Source organism: Myodes glareolus, chromosome 3 (assembly GCF_982192425.1).
Source record: "Myodes glareolus chromosome 3, mMyoGla1.1, whole genome shotgun sequence".
Taxonomy (NCBI): Eukaryota; Metazoa; Chordata; class Mammalia; order Rodentia; family Cricetidae; genus Myodes; species Myodes glareolus.
Window position 1 is genome coordinate 27,568,966 of NC_142028.1, and position 16,369 is coordinate 27,585,334.

General features: G+C 51.0%; 1 protein-coding gene across 1 annotated transcript; it reads left to right on the forward strand.

Moving 5' to 3' along the window:
• Window positions 1-567: 567 nt before the first annotated feature.
• Window positions 568-16,344, forward strand: P3h3 (prolyl 3-hydroxylase 3). Its single transcript, XM_085687101.2, has 15 exons — window positions 568-1,114; window positions 2,077-2,229; window positions 2,814-3,012; window positions 3,100-3,231; window positions 3,641-3,777; window positions 4,934-5,023; window positions 6,138-6,190; window positions 6,288-6,355; window positions 6,542-6,666; window positions 12,099-12,200; window positions 12,496-12,646; window positions 12,809-12,926; window positions 13,030-13,105; window positions 15,510-15,650; window positions 15,810-16,344. Exons 1-15 carry the CDS (start codon window positions 623-625, stop codon window positions 15,975-15,977), a joined length of 2,205 nt encoding a protein of 734 aa, XP_085543227.2. The 5' UTR covers window positions 568-622; the 3' UTR covers window positions 15,978-16,344.
• The last annotated feature ends 25 nt before the right edge of the window (window positions 16,345-16,369 follow it).

Genomic DNA, 16,369 nt, shown 5'->3' on the forward strand with positions numbered 1-16,369 from the left:
GCAGACAGGAGGAACGGACTCGGGGCATGTGACACTGGGGTGCGGTGGCACTGGACACTTGAGTGTGTTAGTTTGAAATGCAAAGATCTGTGTTCAGATTAGTAGAAGAGTTCAATCCTCATCTCCCCTAAATGTGCCCGGGTGCGCACTTGCTGGGTAAAAAGTTTTGGGGGCCAGATTGGAGTCCCAAGCCCGGAGTCATCCTTTTCCACGATGCCTTCCAAAGATCCTTCTCCGATTTGGTTTGTTGGCAGAAGTGTGGATTAGATACACGTGTGAGGGGCGTCCACAGTTCTTTTCCAGGACCCAAGGATAAACGGGAGCAAAATTATCCCCACGCCACAGGCCTCCCAGATCCCCCATTTCACCCTTCTGTTTCCATTTCCTTTTCTTTCCCACACTAGACTCATATGTCCCTCGGAATTCTCACTCGGTCTCACTTTGGTTTTCCCTGTGGCAGGCCTAGGCCCAGCAGGCTTCTTTGGCTTCACTTACTCCTTCTCTTTTCCTCTCCCTCCTCCTCTCCATTTTTCCTTCCTTCTCCTCCCCCTGACCCCCCTCCTTCTCCCTCCCTCCGGGCTCCTCATTTCCCTTCGGCAGTGGGCCCGCGGCTCTGGGCACCATGCTCCGGCTCCTGCGGTTGCTGCTGTTGCTGCTGCTGCCTCCCCCAGGATCCCCCGAGCCTTCCGAGCCCCCGGGCCTGGCCTCATTGTCGCCGGGGGCGCCTCCCCAGGCCCCCGACTTGCTCTTCGCGGACGGGCTGCGAGCCTACTCTGCTGGGGCTTGGGCACCCGCGGTGGCGCTGCTGCGAGAGGCGCTGCGGAGCCGGGAGGCGCTGGGCCGCGCACGGCGGGACTGCGGGGCGAGCTGTGCGGCCGAGCCAGACGCCGAGCTCCCGGGCCAGCTCCTTGGCGCCCCGCAGTCTGCCTCGAGGCCCCGGGCCTGGGAGCCGCTACTCCTGCGAGCCACGCTCCGTCGCGCCGAATGTCTGACCCAGTGCGCGGCGCGCAGGCTGGGCCCCGGGGGCACGGCGCGACTCCGCATGGGGAGCGTGCTGCGGGATGCCTTCCGCCGACGGGAGCCTTACAACTACCTGCAGAGGGCCTACTACCAGGTGCGGGAGCCCCCGAAGGTGCTACCCCAAGCCAAGGGGATGTCTTACTTGGAGCTGACCAGGAGAGGGCAGGATGCTCAGCGTCCGGACTCAGGGGTGGAGTCGTGGGGGGCGTATAATGGGCTTCTACACTTGAGTGGGTACCATCAAAGCGGTGGCCAGGACTTGTGATGGTCGCAGAGGTAGGGCCAAAGGAGAGGTCAAGTTGTAATGAAGAGGAGTGAGAGTAGGTCGAACACTGAGGGAGGGTCCGCAGTTTTATTTTAGCGGATCTCAGTGAGTGAACGCAGCCTCTTCTAGGCATGAAAAGCAGATGGTGAGGGCCCAAACCAGGCACAGCAGGATAGGAAGTAAGCGTGTGTGTGTGTGTGTGTGTGTGTGTGTGTGTGTGTGTGTGTGTGTGTGAGTGTGTGTGTGTGTGTGTGTGTGTGTGTGTGTGATGTTCAGGAGTGGGAGTCTGACTGTGAACCTTCTCTCGGGACAGGACGAACCTTCGGAAAGGCTGAATGAGAGAAGTTAGGTTTAGAGAAGGAAGCATGGTTGGGGCTGGAATCTGGCTCTGTGGCAAGAGACAGCGAACAGCTACCAGGATGGTAGTGAATGCCTACGTGGCTGGAGGCGGGAGGGGCTCTAGTTACACACACCTCAGCTCAGGGTCCTAGAGGCCTGCAGATTCTGGTCATTCAAGGTCTTCTGCACAGCCCCATCTATTTCGGCAGTCATTCACTTCACTGTCTCCCAAACTGAGGCTCTGAGGGCCTCTGCCCATGACCCACTCACGCCAAAGCTTCAGACCGCCTTTCTTCCTGTACCAGAGTTCTGGGAATACCACCTTCTGGCTTCCAAGGGATTCGGTAGTTCCTACTTGGGACAAAGGCTGGTGAGGGGACATTGGTCTGAACTCCCCCCCCCACCCCACACACACCTCGGGGCTCTGATGTCTCATCCCTTTGGCTCCTCAGTTGAAGAAGTTGGACCTGGCAGCTTCTGCAGCACACACCTTCTTTGTGGCAAATCCAACACACTTGCAGATGCGGGAAGACATGGCTAAGTACAGAAGAATGTCTGGGATCCGCCCCCAGAGCTTCCAGGACCTGGTGACACCCCTCTACTGGGTGAGCCTCTCAGTGCTGACTGACTGCTGCCAACTCTAACCATCTGCAGCTATGGCATCAGGAGATCTGGTACTGTTTCTCAGTGGCCCTGGGTGAAGAGTCTTTCACTAGCTTTCTCTGTGGCCACTAAAGTGTGTGCTGTTCCAATGCTCTGATTCTTAGGCCACGCTGTTCTTCCTCCGGGTCCACGCAGCAGGAAAGGGATTAACCACTGAGCCATCTCTCTTAGCCATGCTTCCTTCCTTCCTTCCTTTTTTTTTTTTTTTTTTTAAACAGGATTTATCTGTGTAGCCCTGGCTGACCTCAAACTCATAGAGAGCCACTTGCCTCTGCCTTCCAAATGCTGGGATTAAAGGCGTGTGCTACCACTGCCCAGCCCATCTTTCTTTTTGAAACAGGGTCTGACTGTGTAGCCCTGACTGTCCTAAAACCCACTATGTCAACCAGGCTGGCCTCAAAGTCCATGAGATCCAATTGTCTCTGCCTCCTGTGTGCCAGGATTAAAAGCATATGCCGTCATGCCCTTCGACCTCCCAATCTCATTGATACCCCACCACCACCCATCTTGCTCCCTTTCCCCACAGGCAGCCTATGACACTGGCCTGGAGCTACTGGGGCAGCAGGAGGTGGCACTGGCACTGCCCGAGCTAGAGGAGGCCCTCCAGGGGAGCCTGACCCATATGGAGAGCTGTCGGGCTGACTGTGAGGGGCCCGAGGAACAGCAGGTGTCTGAAGAGGAGGAGGAAGAAGGGAACCAGGGGGGCCTGTATGAAGCCATTGCAGGTGAGGGGCTGGACTGTTTGCTGCAGGAGAGCACGGATGTCAGGGGAGGAACATGCACAGCCTATGGCTCCTTTGTCTTCTCTGCAGGACACTGGATCCGGGTTCTGCAGTGCCGGCAGCACTGTGTGGCAGATATGGCCACCCGTCCCGGTCGCGACTTCCCTGTTCCTGACTTCATTCCCAACCAGTTGAGACGACTACATGAGGCCTATGCTCAGGGTCAGCTTGGGAAGGATGAACCCTGGGGTGAAGATGTGTCTCTGCTGCCATTCTGAGCCCCGTCTGTCCCTTCTTTTTTCCACCCCACTCTGCGTTGAGAGTTTCACTGTCAGGGGGCCCTGGGGACCAACGCTTCAGCATGGAGTCCTCTGGCACCATGTGCGGAGCTCAGGAGATGGGTCACTGGGCTCCTTCAGCCCTCCTTGCTTCTCGCCTTCCTTTATTTCTTCCCCTCTTCCTCTTCTTTGGGCTCTGCCGCTGAAGGTATGTTTGAGGATGCTTTTGAAGGTGGGTTCATCTCCCAGTCGGGTTGGGGCTTCTTGGAGTTGGCAGCCTTTCTGGTGACCTTTGGCTTTCTTTGTTCTGTCATGTTTGCTGCTGTCCCCTTCCCACTGTCCTCCATCTCCAGTGGGGAACGTGTCTAAAGCCATGGAAAGTATCCTGAGTGTCCTGCTCTTCTACCCAGAGGATGAGGCTGCCAAAAATGCTCTGAACCAGTACCAAGTGCAGCTGGGAGAGCCAAGACCTGGCCTGGGACCACGAGAGGTAATCCCTCACCCACGCTCACTGATAGGTAGGGAATGGAGCAAGCCAAACACCCAGGAGTGTACTCCATTCTGGCTTCTTTATTTATTTTATTTGATTTTTTATTTGTTTATAATTATTCATTTATTTTATTTTATTGCATTTCTTTGTGTGCTCCATATATGTGCAATCACAGGTCAGAAGAGAGCATGAATCTGGGCGTGGTGGCACACGTCTTTAATCCCAACAACTCGGAAATCAGAGGCAGGCAGATCTCTGTGAGTTTGAAGCCAGCCTGGTCTACAGAGTGAGTTCTAGGACAGCCAGGGCTATATAGTGAGACCCTATCTCAAAACAAACAAACACAAACAAGAACAATGAACAAAAGGACCTGGGATGGGATGGAATGAAGATCCCTGGAATGGAGTTAGGATGGTTGTGAGCCACCTTCTGGGTGCTGAGAACTGAACCTGGGTCCGCTGCAAGATCAACAAGTACTCTTAACTAGTGAACCATCTCTCCAACCCAAATTTATTTACTTTTTTGAGATAGGGTCTCGCTGGTCTGGAACTCTAATAGACCAGGCTGTCCTGGAGCTCACAGTGATCTGCCTGCTCTGCCTCCTGAGTGCTGGGATTTAAAGTGTACAAACCACACTCAGCTCATTCTGGCTTCTTACCCAAGCTCTTTAGCCACCGAAAGGACACCCAAGTCTAGGTTCTGACTTCTGCCTTGGCTCCCTGCCCCCTACCCATTCACTTGGGAGTCTATCCCAGCACTATTCTTTTCCCTTAGTCTCATGCCTGCCTGTCTGTGGGCATAAATGTATGTACGCACACTCACGTGCACACGTGTGCACACACACAGAGTCTCTCAGGTCCTCTCTTACACACATGCACACACGCACACAAAGTCTCTCAGGTCCTTCCTCTCTTACTCACACATACAGAGTCTCTCAGGTCCTCTCTTACACCCACCCACACCCACACACACACACACACAGTCTCTCAGGTCCTCTCTTACTCTGAGCCCAGACACTCTGAAAGGTGAGCCATCCATCAGACTTGGTGGCGGATCTCTCTATAGCTTGCAAACGTCCCCTCAGACCCGGCTGGCCTGTTCTCAGCTTTCCCTTCTCTTCTCCTTACATCTCCATTCACCTGTCTACCCTGCTCAGGATATCCAGCGCTTCATCCTTCGATCTCTCGGGGAGAAGAGACAACTCTATTATGCCATGGAACACCTGGGCACCAGCTTCAAGGACCCGGTAAGGAGCTGTGGTCCTCTCCCCAGGGCGAGGCACAGAGATGCTGGACGTTCACAGGCCACTGCAGTCAGCAGCAGTGTCCTGCTTGCCCACAGCCCGCAGACTTACAGAACTCTGGCATCTCAGGTTCCCAGGAACCTGAACGGTGTGTGTACAGTTAAAAAGGTCATGGGATCACGCATGGCTAAGAAGCAGGCTCTCTGCCACAAATATCCTCTGGTTGCCTGGTTTCTTTACCTGTAAACTGTAAAGATCAAACATGTTCCACAGTCCTGTTGTTGAAGCTATGCCATCTGCTAAAAAAAAAAAAAAAAAAGTACAGAAAGCATCATAGCTCCTGAATCCATTACCCTCCTTTAGTCATGAGCCCAAGTCCAGTCCCAACATTATGGAGCCAGTACTTAAGATAATGCAGTAGTTTTTATTGACTTTTTGAGGACCTGGATGACTTAGTGGTGAGTGCTTGCCCAGCACACATAAATGCCCAGGGTTCTAGCTTCAGCATTGAAAAAAAAGAAGGAAGGAAACTATTTTGGACCCAAAGTTCTTTGTTGGAGGAGCGAATGGGGCTGTCCTCACATTTGATGGGTCTTTAGCTGTTGTCCTGACCTTTTCCTAGTAGGTGTCAACAGTACATTGATAGCCTAGTAGTTTCCAGACTTTGTCTAGTGTCCCCTGGGGAGTCAAATCTGCCTCACAGAGAGCCGCTGAATAAAAGTGAGGGTTGTAAACCTGGTCTAAACCCTACTCTGCCACTTAAGAGGGTGTGAAGTCCACCCTCCTCTTCGACCTTCCTGTGTCTCAGAACCCTCCCCTGGGAAAGAGCGCATCAGAACTACCTGTTCCATCAGAATTTATGAGCTATTACGAACTCTAATCCACAAAATCTCACTGCAAGTATAAAACTTTTAGCACTTGGCAAACAGTAAGCGTGATGGAAGTCGTTTATTACAGTCTGGCCTAAAACTCAAGGCACTGGACACTATCATGTGTGAGGTGGTCCTGGCACTGGGTCCAGGCCTTTCTCACTTTGCCTTCCTCTCTGGAAGATTCTAAAGTCAGGAATCCCAGGAGCTAGGCACGAGGGTGATGGCCCTGTTCTTGACGCTCACAGGATTCTTGGACCCCAGAAGCTCTCATCCCCGAGGCTCTGAGAGAGAAGCTCAGGTAGGTGGGGGCCTGTGGCGGGGGCCAGTTGGCCCGGGCTGGGAGGTGACAGGATGGGTCTGCGCTGTGATGACTGAGTTTGTCTCTCACCCCTGAGAGAGGATCAAGAGAAGAGGCCTTGGGACCAGGAGCCTCCACAGTCCAAGTCCTTGCCTTACTGGAAGGGTGAGTTCCTTAGTATGTGAGGAGTTAGGGGGCAAGAGCTGGGAGTGGGGGCGCAGGGTGGGGGGGGATGAAGAGGTAGAAAGGCAGGATGGGGAACATCAGGAGGCAGAAGTGAGGACCTGGAATCTGCCAGCTACTGCCCTTCAAATGAGCACTGGTGAGCTCTGCCCCCATTTCCCCCTGTAGATGTCCTTCTCCTGGAGGGTGTGACCCTCACCCAGGATGCCCAGCAGCTGAATGGGTCGGAGAGAGCCGTGTTAGATGGACTGCTAACTCCAGCCGAGTGTGGGGTTCTACTGCAGCTGGCCAAGGTATGATGGTGTATGGTTCAGTCACCTGGCTAGGGACCCTCAGGTTCAGCCACCTGCTCCTTGTTCTTGGCCTGTGTCCACCCAGTGTTCTGTCTGCCTCAAGTTTCTCCCTCTCCCTCTCCCTCTCTCTGGGTGAGAGTGTCAGATCTCCCGGAGCCAGAGATACAGACAGTTGTGAGCTGCCATGTGAGTGCTGGGAATTGAACCCGGGTCCTCTAGAAGACCAGGCAGTGCTCTTAACCACTGAGTCATCTCTCCAGCCCCATCAAGTTTCTCCTAATGTCTGTGTTTTATCTCAACTGTGGAAAAGTTCTTTTTTCTCTTTTTATTTTTTATGATTTTTATATAAATATGATGAGTTTATTCATTATACACTCTTCATATTATCTCACTTAAAGTCAATGTCTAATAAAGTCTAGTTTAAACTATATTGATAATGTGAAAACAGGCATAAACATGAAAAGAAATACTCTTGATTTTAGAGATCGTCTTACTGTGGAATGTCCTTTTAACATTTTTATTGTTTTTTTTTAAATATTTATTTATTTTATCATGTATACATTATTCTGTCTGCATGTATGCCTGTAGTCCAGAAGAGGGCACCAGACCTCATTACAGATGGTTGTGAGCCACCATGTGGTTGCTTGGAATTGAACTCAGGACCTTCAGAAGAGCAGGCAATGCTCTTAACTGCTGAGCTATCTCTCCAGCCCCCTTTTAACATTTTTAGTGTCAATTCTGGGTGAAATGGGGTGGCTTCTTCTGGTGTCATTCAACAATCCTCTTGCCCTGATCTTGTTCTGATGGTGTTTCTCCTGTGTACAGTGTCTATGGTAGGATTCTTAAAATGGTTCATTTTGGCAGGGCAGTGGTAGCACACATCTTCAATCCCAGCAACTTTGGAGACAGAAGCAGGCAGATTCCAGTATGAATCATTATAATCAACTATATTTTTGGTTTTGATTTTTTGAGACAAAGTTTCTCTTTATAGCCTTGGCTGCCCTGGAACTCTCTCTATAGACCAGACTGACCTCAGACTCAGAGATGTGACTGTTTCTGTCTCCCAAGTGCTTGGATTAAAGGCATGGGCCACCACTGTTAATCTACTGTTTTTATCTTGTGTGTTCTGGTCTGCAGGTGCACACATGTACGTACAGGTGTGCAGCTGTGCTGTATGTAGAAGCCTGTAGCTGGAAGTTTCTCTCCTGCCTGCCAGTTCCTGAACAAATACTCAGAGGCTTAATACCAAACTCTTTGGCCTATTAACTCAGGCTTATTATTAACTAGCTCTTACATCTTAAATTAACCCATTTCTATTGTTCTATATTTTACCATGAGATTTGTGACTTGTTATATCACATTTTGCTTCCATGGCTTCTGGCATCTCCCTGACTCTGCCTTCTTTCTGTCTCTCTGCTTGGATTTCCCACCTGGCTCTATTCTGCCTGGCTATTGGCCAAATCAGCTTCTTTATTAACCAATGAGAGTAATACATATTTACAGTGTACAGAGATTGTTCCACAGCATTCTTCTTGTTTTCATTTTGAGACAGGGTCTCACGCTGTAGGCCAGGCTGGCCTTGAATTCAGAGTTCACTTGCTTCTGTTTCTTGAGTGCTAGGATTAAAGGTGTGATCCACCAAACCCATTCCTTCTTTGTAGCTTCCTGGAGCACTTTCTCAGAGTAACAGCCACAGAGAACATGTTTCTGCTTCCAGTGACCATATTCAGGACAAATATCTAAATTGTTCTTAACTTAATAAGGTCGTAGGGCCTCTTCTCCTACCCCTGTTAGCTTCAATCCCGTACCTGTTTGGGGAGTTGCCATCCAAAAGATCCTATCTAAAAGGCTGGGGCTTTCCACGGGCATCATTTGCTAGTTCTGTGAATATGGATGGACCCTGGACTGCTAATGCCCACAGAGGACTGCAGAAGCATCCGGAGCTCCCAAAATGGTCCAGGATGCACAGCCCAGAGCGCCCTCAGCAGCAGTGCAAGTGCCATATTCCTCTACTTCCCTGTCCTCTTAATTTAGCTGATATAAAAAGCATGGGTGCTCTTATTTGAGACAGGGTCTTGCTTTGTTGCCCAGGCTGATCTTAAAATCAGGATCCTGCTATCAGTATCCCACCTAAACCTTGGAATGACAAACCTTGCAGGTCTATGTCACCACGTCTGGCCAGGGTGGATATGCTTTACAAAGAATAGGAAGAGAAGACAAAATGGAAGAGCGTAGACCTGGGTGTATACGCATGGAAGGTTCCTTGGTTACCTGAGAATTCAGATGGCACCCAGGCTTCCTTTCCCAGGCATTTCTTCCTCTCCTAGCTTGTGCTGAATGACCCACGCTCACATGCTGAGGCTGTCATCTCATGCTTCACTCCCGGCTCAGATTCATTCCTTCCATATTCATGGAGCACCTGCTGTGAACTAGAAGTGGCTAGATCCCAGGGGGAGGCAGATGAGCAAAGACTTCCCTTTAGAGTTATGTAATAAGAAGGGAAACCAACATGGAGACATAATAGGAGCAGGTGGTAAGTTCTGTAAAGAAGTGTGTACTATCTAAAGCCAAGTCCTAAGTGGCTTATCAGAGAGCTGATACTCCAGTTCAGTCCTACACCAGTCTTGCTGTGGTTTGCAGTGCTGGGGGCGGGAGCAGAGTTGTCAAGTCCAGGTTATTGCACACTACACAGGCACTGTGCCACACCCTCGGCTCCTTATGCCAGCCTTACCCATTTGTTGTCCTCCTAGCTGTTGGGAAGGCTTACGTGGGAGGATTGCTTGGGCTCTGGAGTTTGAAGCCAACCTGGGCAACATGAAGAGACCTACCCCATCAAAAGGAGAGAGAAAGAGAGAGAGAGAGAGAGAGAGAGAGAGAGAGAGAGAGAGAGAAGAGGAGAAGACAAAGAGGAGGGACGAGGGATAGAGAGACAGCTCTATGAGATGGTCAGGAGCACTGACTGCTCTTCCAGAGGACCAGGGTTCAATTCCTACCACATGGCAGCTCACAACCATCTGTAATTCCAGTACCTGGCGATCTGAAACCCAGACCTACATGCAGGCAAAACACCAATACACATTTAAAAAATGATAATAAAAACTTAAAAAAAGAAGGAATAACAAAGTGCTTTCTAGGAACTGCAGGAAAACATGGATTAAAGGTGTGTGCCAATTTAAATAAACAGTTACCTGTTTGTTTATTTAAATGTCTGAGTTAGTTCCCCATGTGTAAACTGGGATTTATCATGTTTCTGTCTTGGCGTTTTCCTGATAAATAAATTAGAACACTGTGAAGCCTTTAGGAGAGTCAAGAAAGCGCCCAGGAAGCGGAGCAGCTGTATTCTGCTGCTTGTTATCAAGAGGGGTTATGGGTAAGAGGGAGAGCGTTTGAGTGAAGGTCTATGGGCGAGAGGACCTTCTGTTCCCTCCCCAGGAGCCTCGGCTTTAGTGGAAGAAGGTAGACAGTAGCTGAGGGCTTTCCATGGTTCTCTTCCGCGTTAGTATAGACAATCCAATACTGCATCCTGTAGACTCAGGAGCTCCCTCTAGTGGCAGTCTCCAGAGACTGTGGCCTTAGGTTCTGGTTTTATTCAAGGGAATGAGAGGCTGGGGGAACATATGAGAGAGACAAGGAACACTAAGGAATAAAAGTTAAGTACTTAGTCTGCAGGAGATTATTAGAGGACGAGACCAGGGGTAACCTCAAGATGGCATTCTGTTTCTTTTCTAATTTTGTTTTGGTTTTTCGAGACAGGGTTTTTCTGTGTAGCTTTGGAGCCTGTCCTGGAACTCGCTCTGTAGACCAAGCTGAGCTCGAACTCACAGAGATCCATCTGCCTCTGCCTCCTGAGTGCTGGGGTTAAAGGCACGCCACCGCCCTGCTTTGTTTTGTTTTGTTCTGTTTTGTTTGAGGGGGGGTGTCTTTCCATTTCTTAACGCAGTCTGGCCACAGGACCTTCACATTGGTTTCCATTTCATATATTCAAGTGGCATTTCTGCAACATTTGGTTTCAATCCAGACGTCATCTCTTTAAGTAGTTGTGAGTGAACACTCGTGAAATCGTAACCCTGCTTTAATTTTCTTCATACCACTTATCACCATCTGAATTGGTTTTTCTATTGATCTGTTATCTTAAAACACAAACTCTAGGGGCTGAGGAGGTAGCTTATTTGGTGGAGGGCTTCCCTAATATGCACAAAGCCCTGGGCTTGATCTCTAGCACCGCGTGAACCAGGTGTGGTGACACAGTCTGTAACCAACACTCAGGAAACTGAGGCAGGAGGATCAGGACTTCAAAATCATCCTTGGCTACATAGCAAGTTTAAGGCCAGCCTGGGCTACATGAGACACCATCTCAAGAGGCTAACAGTCAATGCATGTAAGCAGATAGTTTGGTGTATAGCCAGCTCCATGGGGGAGACTGCTTAGCCTTGGTTAGCCCCTAGGTTTGATCCTAGCACTGCAAAAGAAGACGAGAAGGTAGAGGTAGGAGCTAGACCACTTGGTGACTAGGTGAACTCTCGGGGGCGAGGTTTGTATGTAGGGGTAGCAAGGGAGTGGCACTTACACAGAGATTCAACAAGTCGACTAGAGAGTGAATGTCTAGGGGCTGGAGAGATGGCTCAGTGGTTAAGAGCACTGGCTGCCTTTCCAGAGGTCCTGAGTTCAATTCCCAGCAACCTCATGGTGGCTCATAACCATCTCTTCTGTATACATAATAAATAAATCTTAAAAAAATAAAGTGAATATCTGTCGGGCATGGTGGTTCATTCACTCCTATGACCCCAGCACTTGGGAAGTTGAGGCAGAAAAACTGCGGCAAACAAGGCCACATATTAATTTCCAGGTCAATCTTGGCTACAGAATAATACCCTGTCTCAAAAGAAAAAAAAAAATCTCATAGTCAGACATCCAGACCAGGGGAGAGCCCAGGAGAGAAGAGTCACAGGAGGCAGCTGTGTAATAGGGATCCAGCATCAGAGGCAGTAGAATCGGGGAGCCCAGAGGTTCTCCAAAATAAATAAATTACTGGCCTGTCAGACTTCCTGTTAGGGTCCTGCTTGCAGAAGGACTCCCACCTCCCTAGGAAAGGGTGACCCAGTACTTCCTTCCCTGGACCCCAGCTCTGTCTCTCCTTCAGCCACTCTTACCATCTCAAGGTCCCTTCTTCCCCACTGTGGGGTGCTCTCCAGGGTAATGTCCACATAGTCCCCTTGGGAAGTAGCACTCCAGGGCTTTTTTGAGAATGACAGTCCAGAAAACCAGGCCAAGTGCCATTTTCTGGGAAAGGGCCATAGTTCAGGAAAAAGTCACAAGGGAATTCTGGAAGTTCCTAGTCAGTTCTGGGGACTGAGAAGGCCTGAAGGAGAGCCTGGGAGCCCTGTGGCAGCGAGGTATGCCAAGAATGCTTCACGGGAAACCTTCCCATATAGGATGCAGCTGAGGCTGGAGCCAGGTCTGGCTATCGTGGTCGCCGCTCCCCTCATAGCCCTCACGAACGCTTTGAGGGGCTCACGGTGCTCAAGGCTGCTCAGGTAAGAAAGAGCAGGCACTCTGGCCTGGTCTGACGCCCAGGACTTGGGAAGAGGGGCTGTGTCAGGAGGCTGAATATCAGGCCTGGGTGTCTGTGGAGGAATTCTCTGGGGACCTAGATCACTGCATGCTTGGTCCATCGTTGAGAAAGGGTGTATTCGGTGACCTGGGGCCCTGGTGTTGTCATGGGTTTGCTGGAAGGAGACGTTTGGGCTACCGGACACACAATAGGATGGTAGTGTCAGAGACACAGGCGCTAACGCTAGACCTGCTTTTCCCACCTCTCCCTGCCTGCAGCTGGCCCGGGCTGGGACTGTGGGCAGGCCGGGTGCTAAGCTGCTTCTGGAGGTGAGCGAACGAGTGCGGGCCTTGACTCAGGCTTACTTCTCCCCGGAGCGGCCACTGCATCTTTCCTTCACCCACCTGGTGTGCAGAACTGCCATAGAAGGTAACCACCAGGGAACCCCATCTGTATGGGTTCCGTCATTACTGCAGAAAGCCCCCTGCTGGCCTAACTGGGGACGGGGAGCTTCTCTGTTTGTCACCCCAGAAGCTCCGGGCACGGACCCACCAGGAGGCCCATTTAGTCACTAGATGGGTTACATCCTAGGTGAGCAAGAGCAGCGCATGGACCTGAGTCACCCGGTCCACGCAGACAACTGTGTCCTGGACCCTGACACTGGTGAATGCTGGCGGGAGCCCCCAGCCTACACCTATCGAGACTATAGGTGGGTAGCCTCTCTGGGGACTGGCAGGTAGGCACACAAGGCCCAAAGGCTGTCTTGGGTCTGGGTGGGGCTCTCATTGCCTCCTGTCTTCTCTGCTTTCCAGTGGGCTCCTCTACCTCAATGATGACTTCAAGGGAGGCGACCTGTTCTTCACACAGCCCAACGCCCTCACTGTCACGGTAGGGGGTTGGGGCAGAGGGCCCAGCTGTGGGGTCAGGATTCAAAACAGAAGCTCTCAGAGGCAAATGCAGGGAAATGGATGGGGCCACCTTAACCCTGTCCCCTCCTGCCTCTCTAGTCCTGCTGGTCACTGGACCACATTCAAGGTTTTCTGCAGACGTTTATTGAGCCTTGCAGGAGATCTCTAAATGGTCCCCCACCCCATCATCAGGTTGGCCTTGCCTCCTCAGGGTGTCTGAGCATAGCCAAGCACAGGATACACACTTGTAGTCCCAGCTGTTGAGGAAGCTGAGGTTGGAGGTTTGCTTAAATCCAGGACTTCAAGGCCAACCTGGACAATTTATCAAGATACCTTGTAAAAAACAAGCAAACAAACAAACAAACAAACCAATCAGGGGCCAGCGAGGTGGCACAGTGGGTGAAGTTTCTCACCCGTGAGCCTGACAGCTGGAGTTTGCTCTCTAGAACTGACATGGTGGAAGGAGAACCAGCTTCCACGCGTTGCCCTCTGACCTCCACAGTATGCTGCACCATTTACCCCCTCCTCCAATAAACGTAATAAAGACTTAGAACAAAAACAGAGCAAGGAAGGGCTGGAGAGAGGGCTCAGGGGTTAAGAGCACTGGGCTGCTCTTCCAGAGGACCTGGTGTGGTTCCCAGCATCCACATGGTGGCTCACAACCACCTCTAACTCCAGTCTTAGGCATCTAACTTCCTCTCTGGCCTCTATAGGCACCAGGTACAGACGTGCACATGGAGACGAGCATGCACATAAAGTACAATTATAAAATATATTAAAGAATAAAACCAAGGGTGAATGAGTCCTGTGTCCCTATTCTAGGGGTCTGAGGACTTAGCCCTTCCTCCCTCATGGCTAGGCAGCAATGGAGCTAGCTAGTAGCACAGGCTAGCACAGGGACAGACAGGTCCATTAGCCTAGACTTCATGTTGGGGTTCTTAACACTTTTGAAATTCCCTTTCCTAACTAAGGGTGATAGTAATAGTACCGATCCTTATCACATTATTCCTATTATTATCATTATTATAAACAGGGGCTTGCTACATAGCCCAGATTAGCCTTGAATTGACTATGCTGCTAGCCCTGGCTGCTCCTGAACTTAAAGCAATTCTCCTGTCATGGCCTTCTGGGTGCTGAGATATAATCTCAGCATGCACCACCCCAAGTGGTTGACTTTTATTTTTGGAGATAAGAACTCATGGTCTAGCCCTAGCTGGCCTGGAACTCACATGTAGACCAGGCTGGCTTTGAACCAGTGTTGGGATAAAGGCATGTGCCACTTTGCCTGGCTTTGCACACACATACTATGTGGAGTGCAGGTGTGTGCACCTGCCACGGTGCACATGTGGAGATCAGAACGCAACTTCAGGCGTCACCCTTACCTCCTGCCTCTCCCTCACATCTGGGTGTGGGGCACTGGGATTCAACTCCAGTCCTTCATTTGGCTTTTGTGTGGGCACTGGGGACCCAAACTCAAATCCTTTTACTTACACAGCAAGCACTTTACCCACTGAGCCATCTTTCCAGCACTATGAGAAGTAATTTTTAAAAAACTATTTTATGTGTGCATCTGTGTGTGAATGAATGTGCAAGGGGTGGGTGGAGGGGAGGGTGCATGTGCCACACACAGCTCGTGTGTAGAGAACAGAGAGCAACTTGTAGGAGTTGGTTCTCTCCTTCCACCATGTATGTTCACACATGTGTGTTCACCATGTGTGTTCACACGTGTGAACATATGTGCTCAGGTTGTTGGGCTTGGTGGCAAGCACCTTTATACCCTGAACCGTTTCTCTGACCCTATAAAAAGTAATTTATATTATATGCTTTAAAAAATGAGCCAGTGCCTTGTATTAATAAACAACTAATGAATGCTAGGTGTTGCCATTGCCCTAGTCCTTGAGTGTGGTGACTTCTATACCTGGGCCTAGAAGTGGGAAGAAGAGGGGCAGGCATGGCAGATATACACTGTAATCTGATCGTTAGGGAGCTAGGCCGGACTGTGCTACAAAGAGGCATTCTGCCGTGCTCTTCATCCTAGAGGCATAGGCACAGTGGAGCAATCGCCTACACTTATGTACAGTCTAGGATTTCCCAGGTGGAACTGCATCTAAGATCCTCGTCCCCTTCCATCTGGGGCTGCTCCGGGGCCCTCGGATTGCTTCACTCCAGGCTCATGGGGTTAGGCAGGAGAGGTCGGGGGGCTCCAGGACAGAGAACCCCAGGAGGCACCTGCCCCCTTTGGCTTCAGTCTCCTCCAGCCCCAGTCTTGCATTTTTCCTTCCTGAGTCAAAGCCAGTTTCTCATTTGCCCCAAGCCAGTCCCTGAATGAGGGTGTGAGGAGTAACAGACACGAAGTCTGAGGCTGTGTCCCCCCATCTCCTCAGGCTCAGGTTCGCCCTCGATGTGGGCGCCTCGTGGCCTTCAGCTCTGGTGGTGAGAATCCCCATGGTGTGTGGGCTGTGACGCGGGGACGGCGCTGTGCCCTAGCACTGTGGCACACGTGGGCGCCTGAGCACAGGGAACAGGTAAGGAGGTGAGGGGGTAGGAAGATGTGAAGGGGCGGGTGGGTGGAAGGTCACTACAGGAGTCTGTGCAGGAGTGGGGCTCACAGTGAAGCCGTTGGGTGGCTGAGATGACCCAGGGAAGGTGGCCGCAAAGGACTGAACCAGTTTTATCCACCCCAGGAGTGGACAGAAGCCAAAGAGCTGCTGCAGGAGGAAGAAGAAGAGGAAGAAGAGGAGGAAGAGGAAGAAATTCTCAGTAGAGATCTTTCCCCAGAACCCCCAAGTCATAAGCTTCAGCGGGTCCAAGACAAAGCCGGGAAGCTACTCAGGGTCCGAGAGGAACTCTGATTGCTGAGTCAGCTTCAACTTGTGAGCAAACTGATGAGAAGGCCCCGTGTGACATCAAGGACAGCGCAGCAGGCCCTGTGTGACAACAGGGACGGTGCAGAAGGCCCTGTCTCTTCAGTCAACCATCCTGGGGACCTATGAGGGCCACTAAGCCCTGGGCTCACAAACTTACTACACAGACTTAGCCTAGAGCCCACCAGGCCTCGAAGCCAGGTCTGGCCCCATCTGAGGACAAACTAAGATCATTATGCCTCCCTGAAAGGCATGGCAAGGATTGAAGGCTAACTGCGTCTAATACGGGAGACACAGGAGGAGACTATCCCAGCCTCTCCCAACCTGTGCAATAAAGAACATGAATAATTCCCCAGCCAGGGCCTGGTCTGGCGTATCCC

Excerpts from the sequence above, each read along its gene's own strand:
- P3h3 (XM_085687101.2), top strand. The coding sequence starts at position 623 with ATGCTCCGGCTCCTGCGGTTGCTGCTGTTGCTGCTGCTGCCTCCCCCA. Across the intron at positions 1,115-2,076 it reads TGCAGAGGGCCTACTACCAG|TTGAAGAAGTTGGACCTGGC; the intron begins GTGCGGGAGCCC and ends TTGGCTCCTCAG. Across the intron at positions 6,356-6,541 it reads GTCCTTGCCTTACTGGAAGG|ATGTCCTTCTCCTGGAGGGT; the intron begins GTGAGTTCCTTA and ends TTCCCCCTGTAG.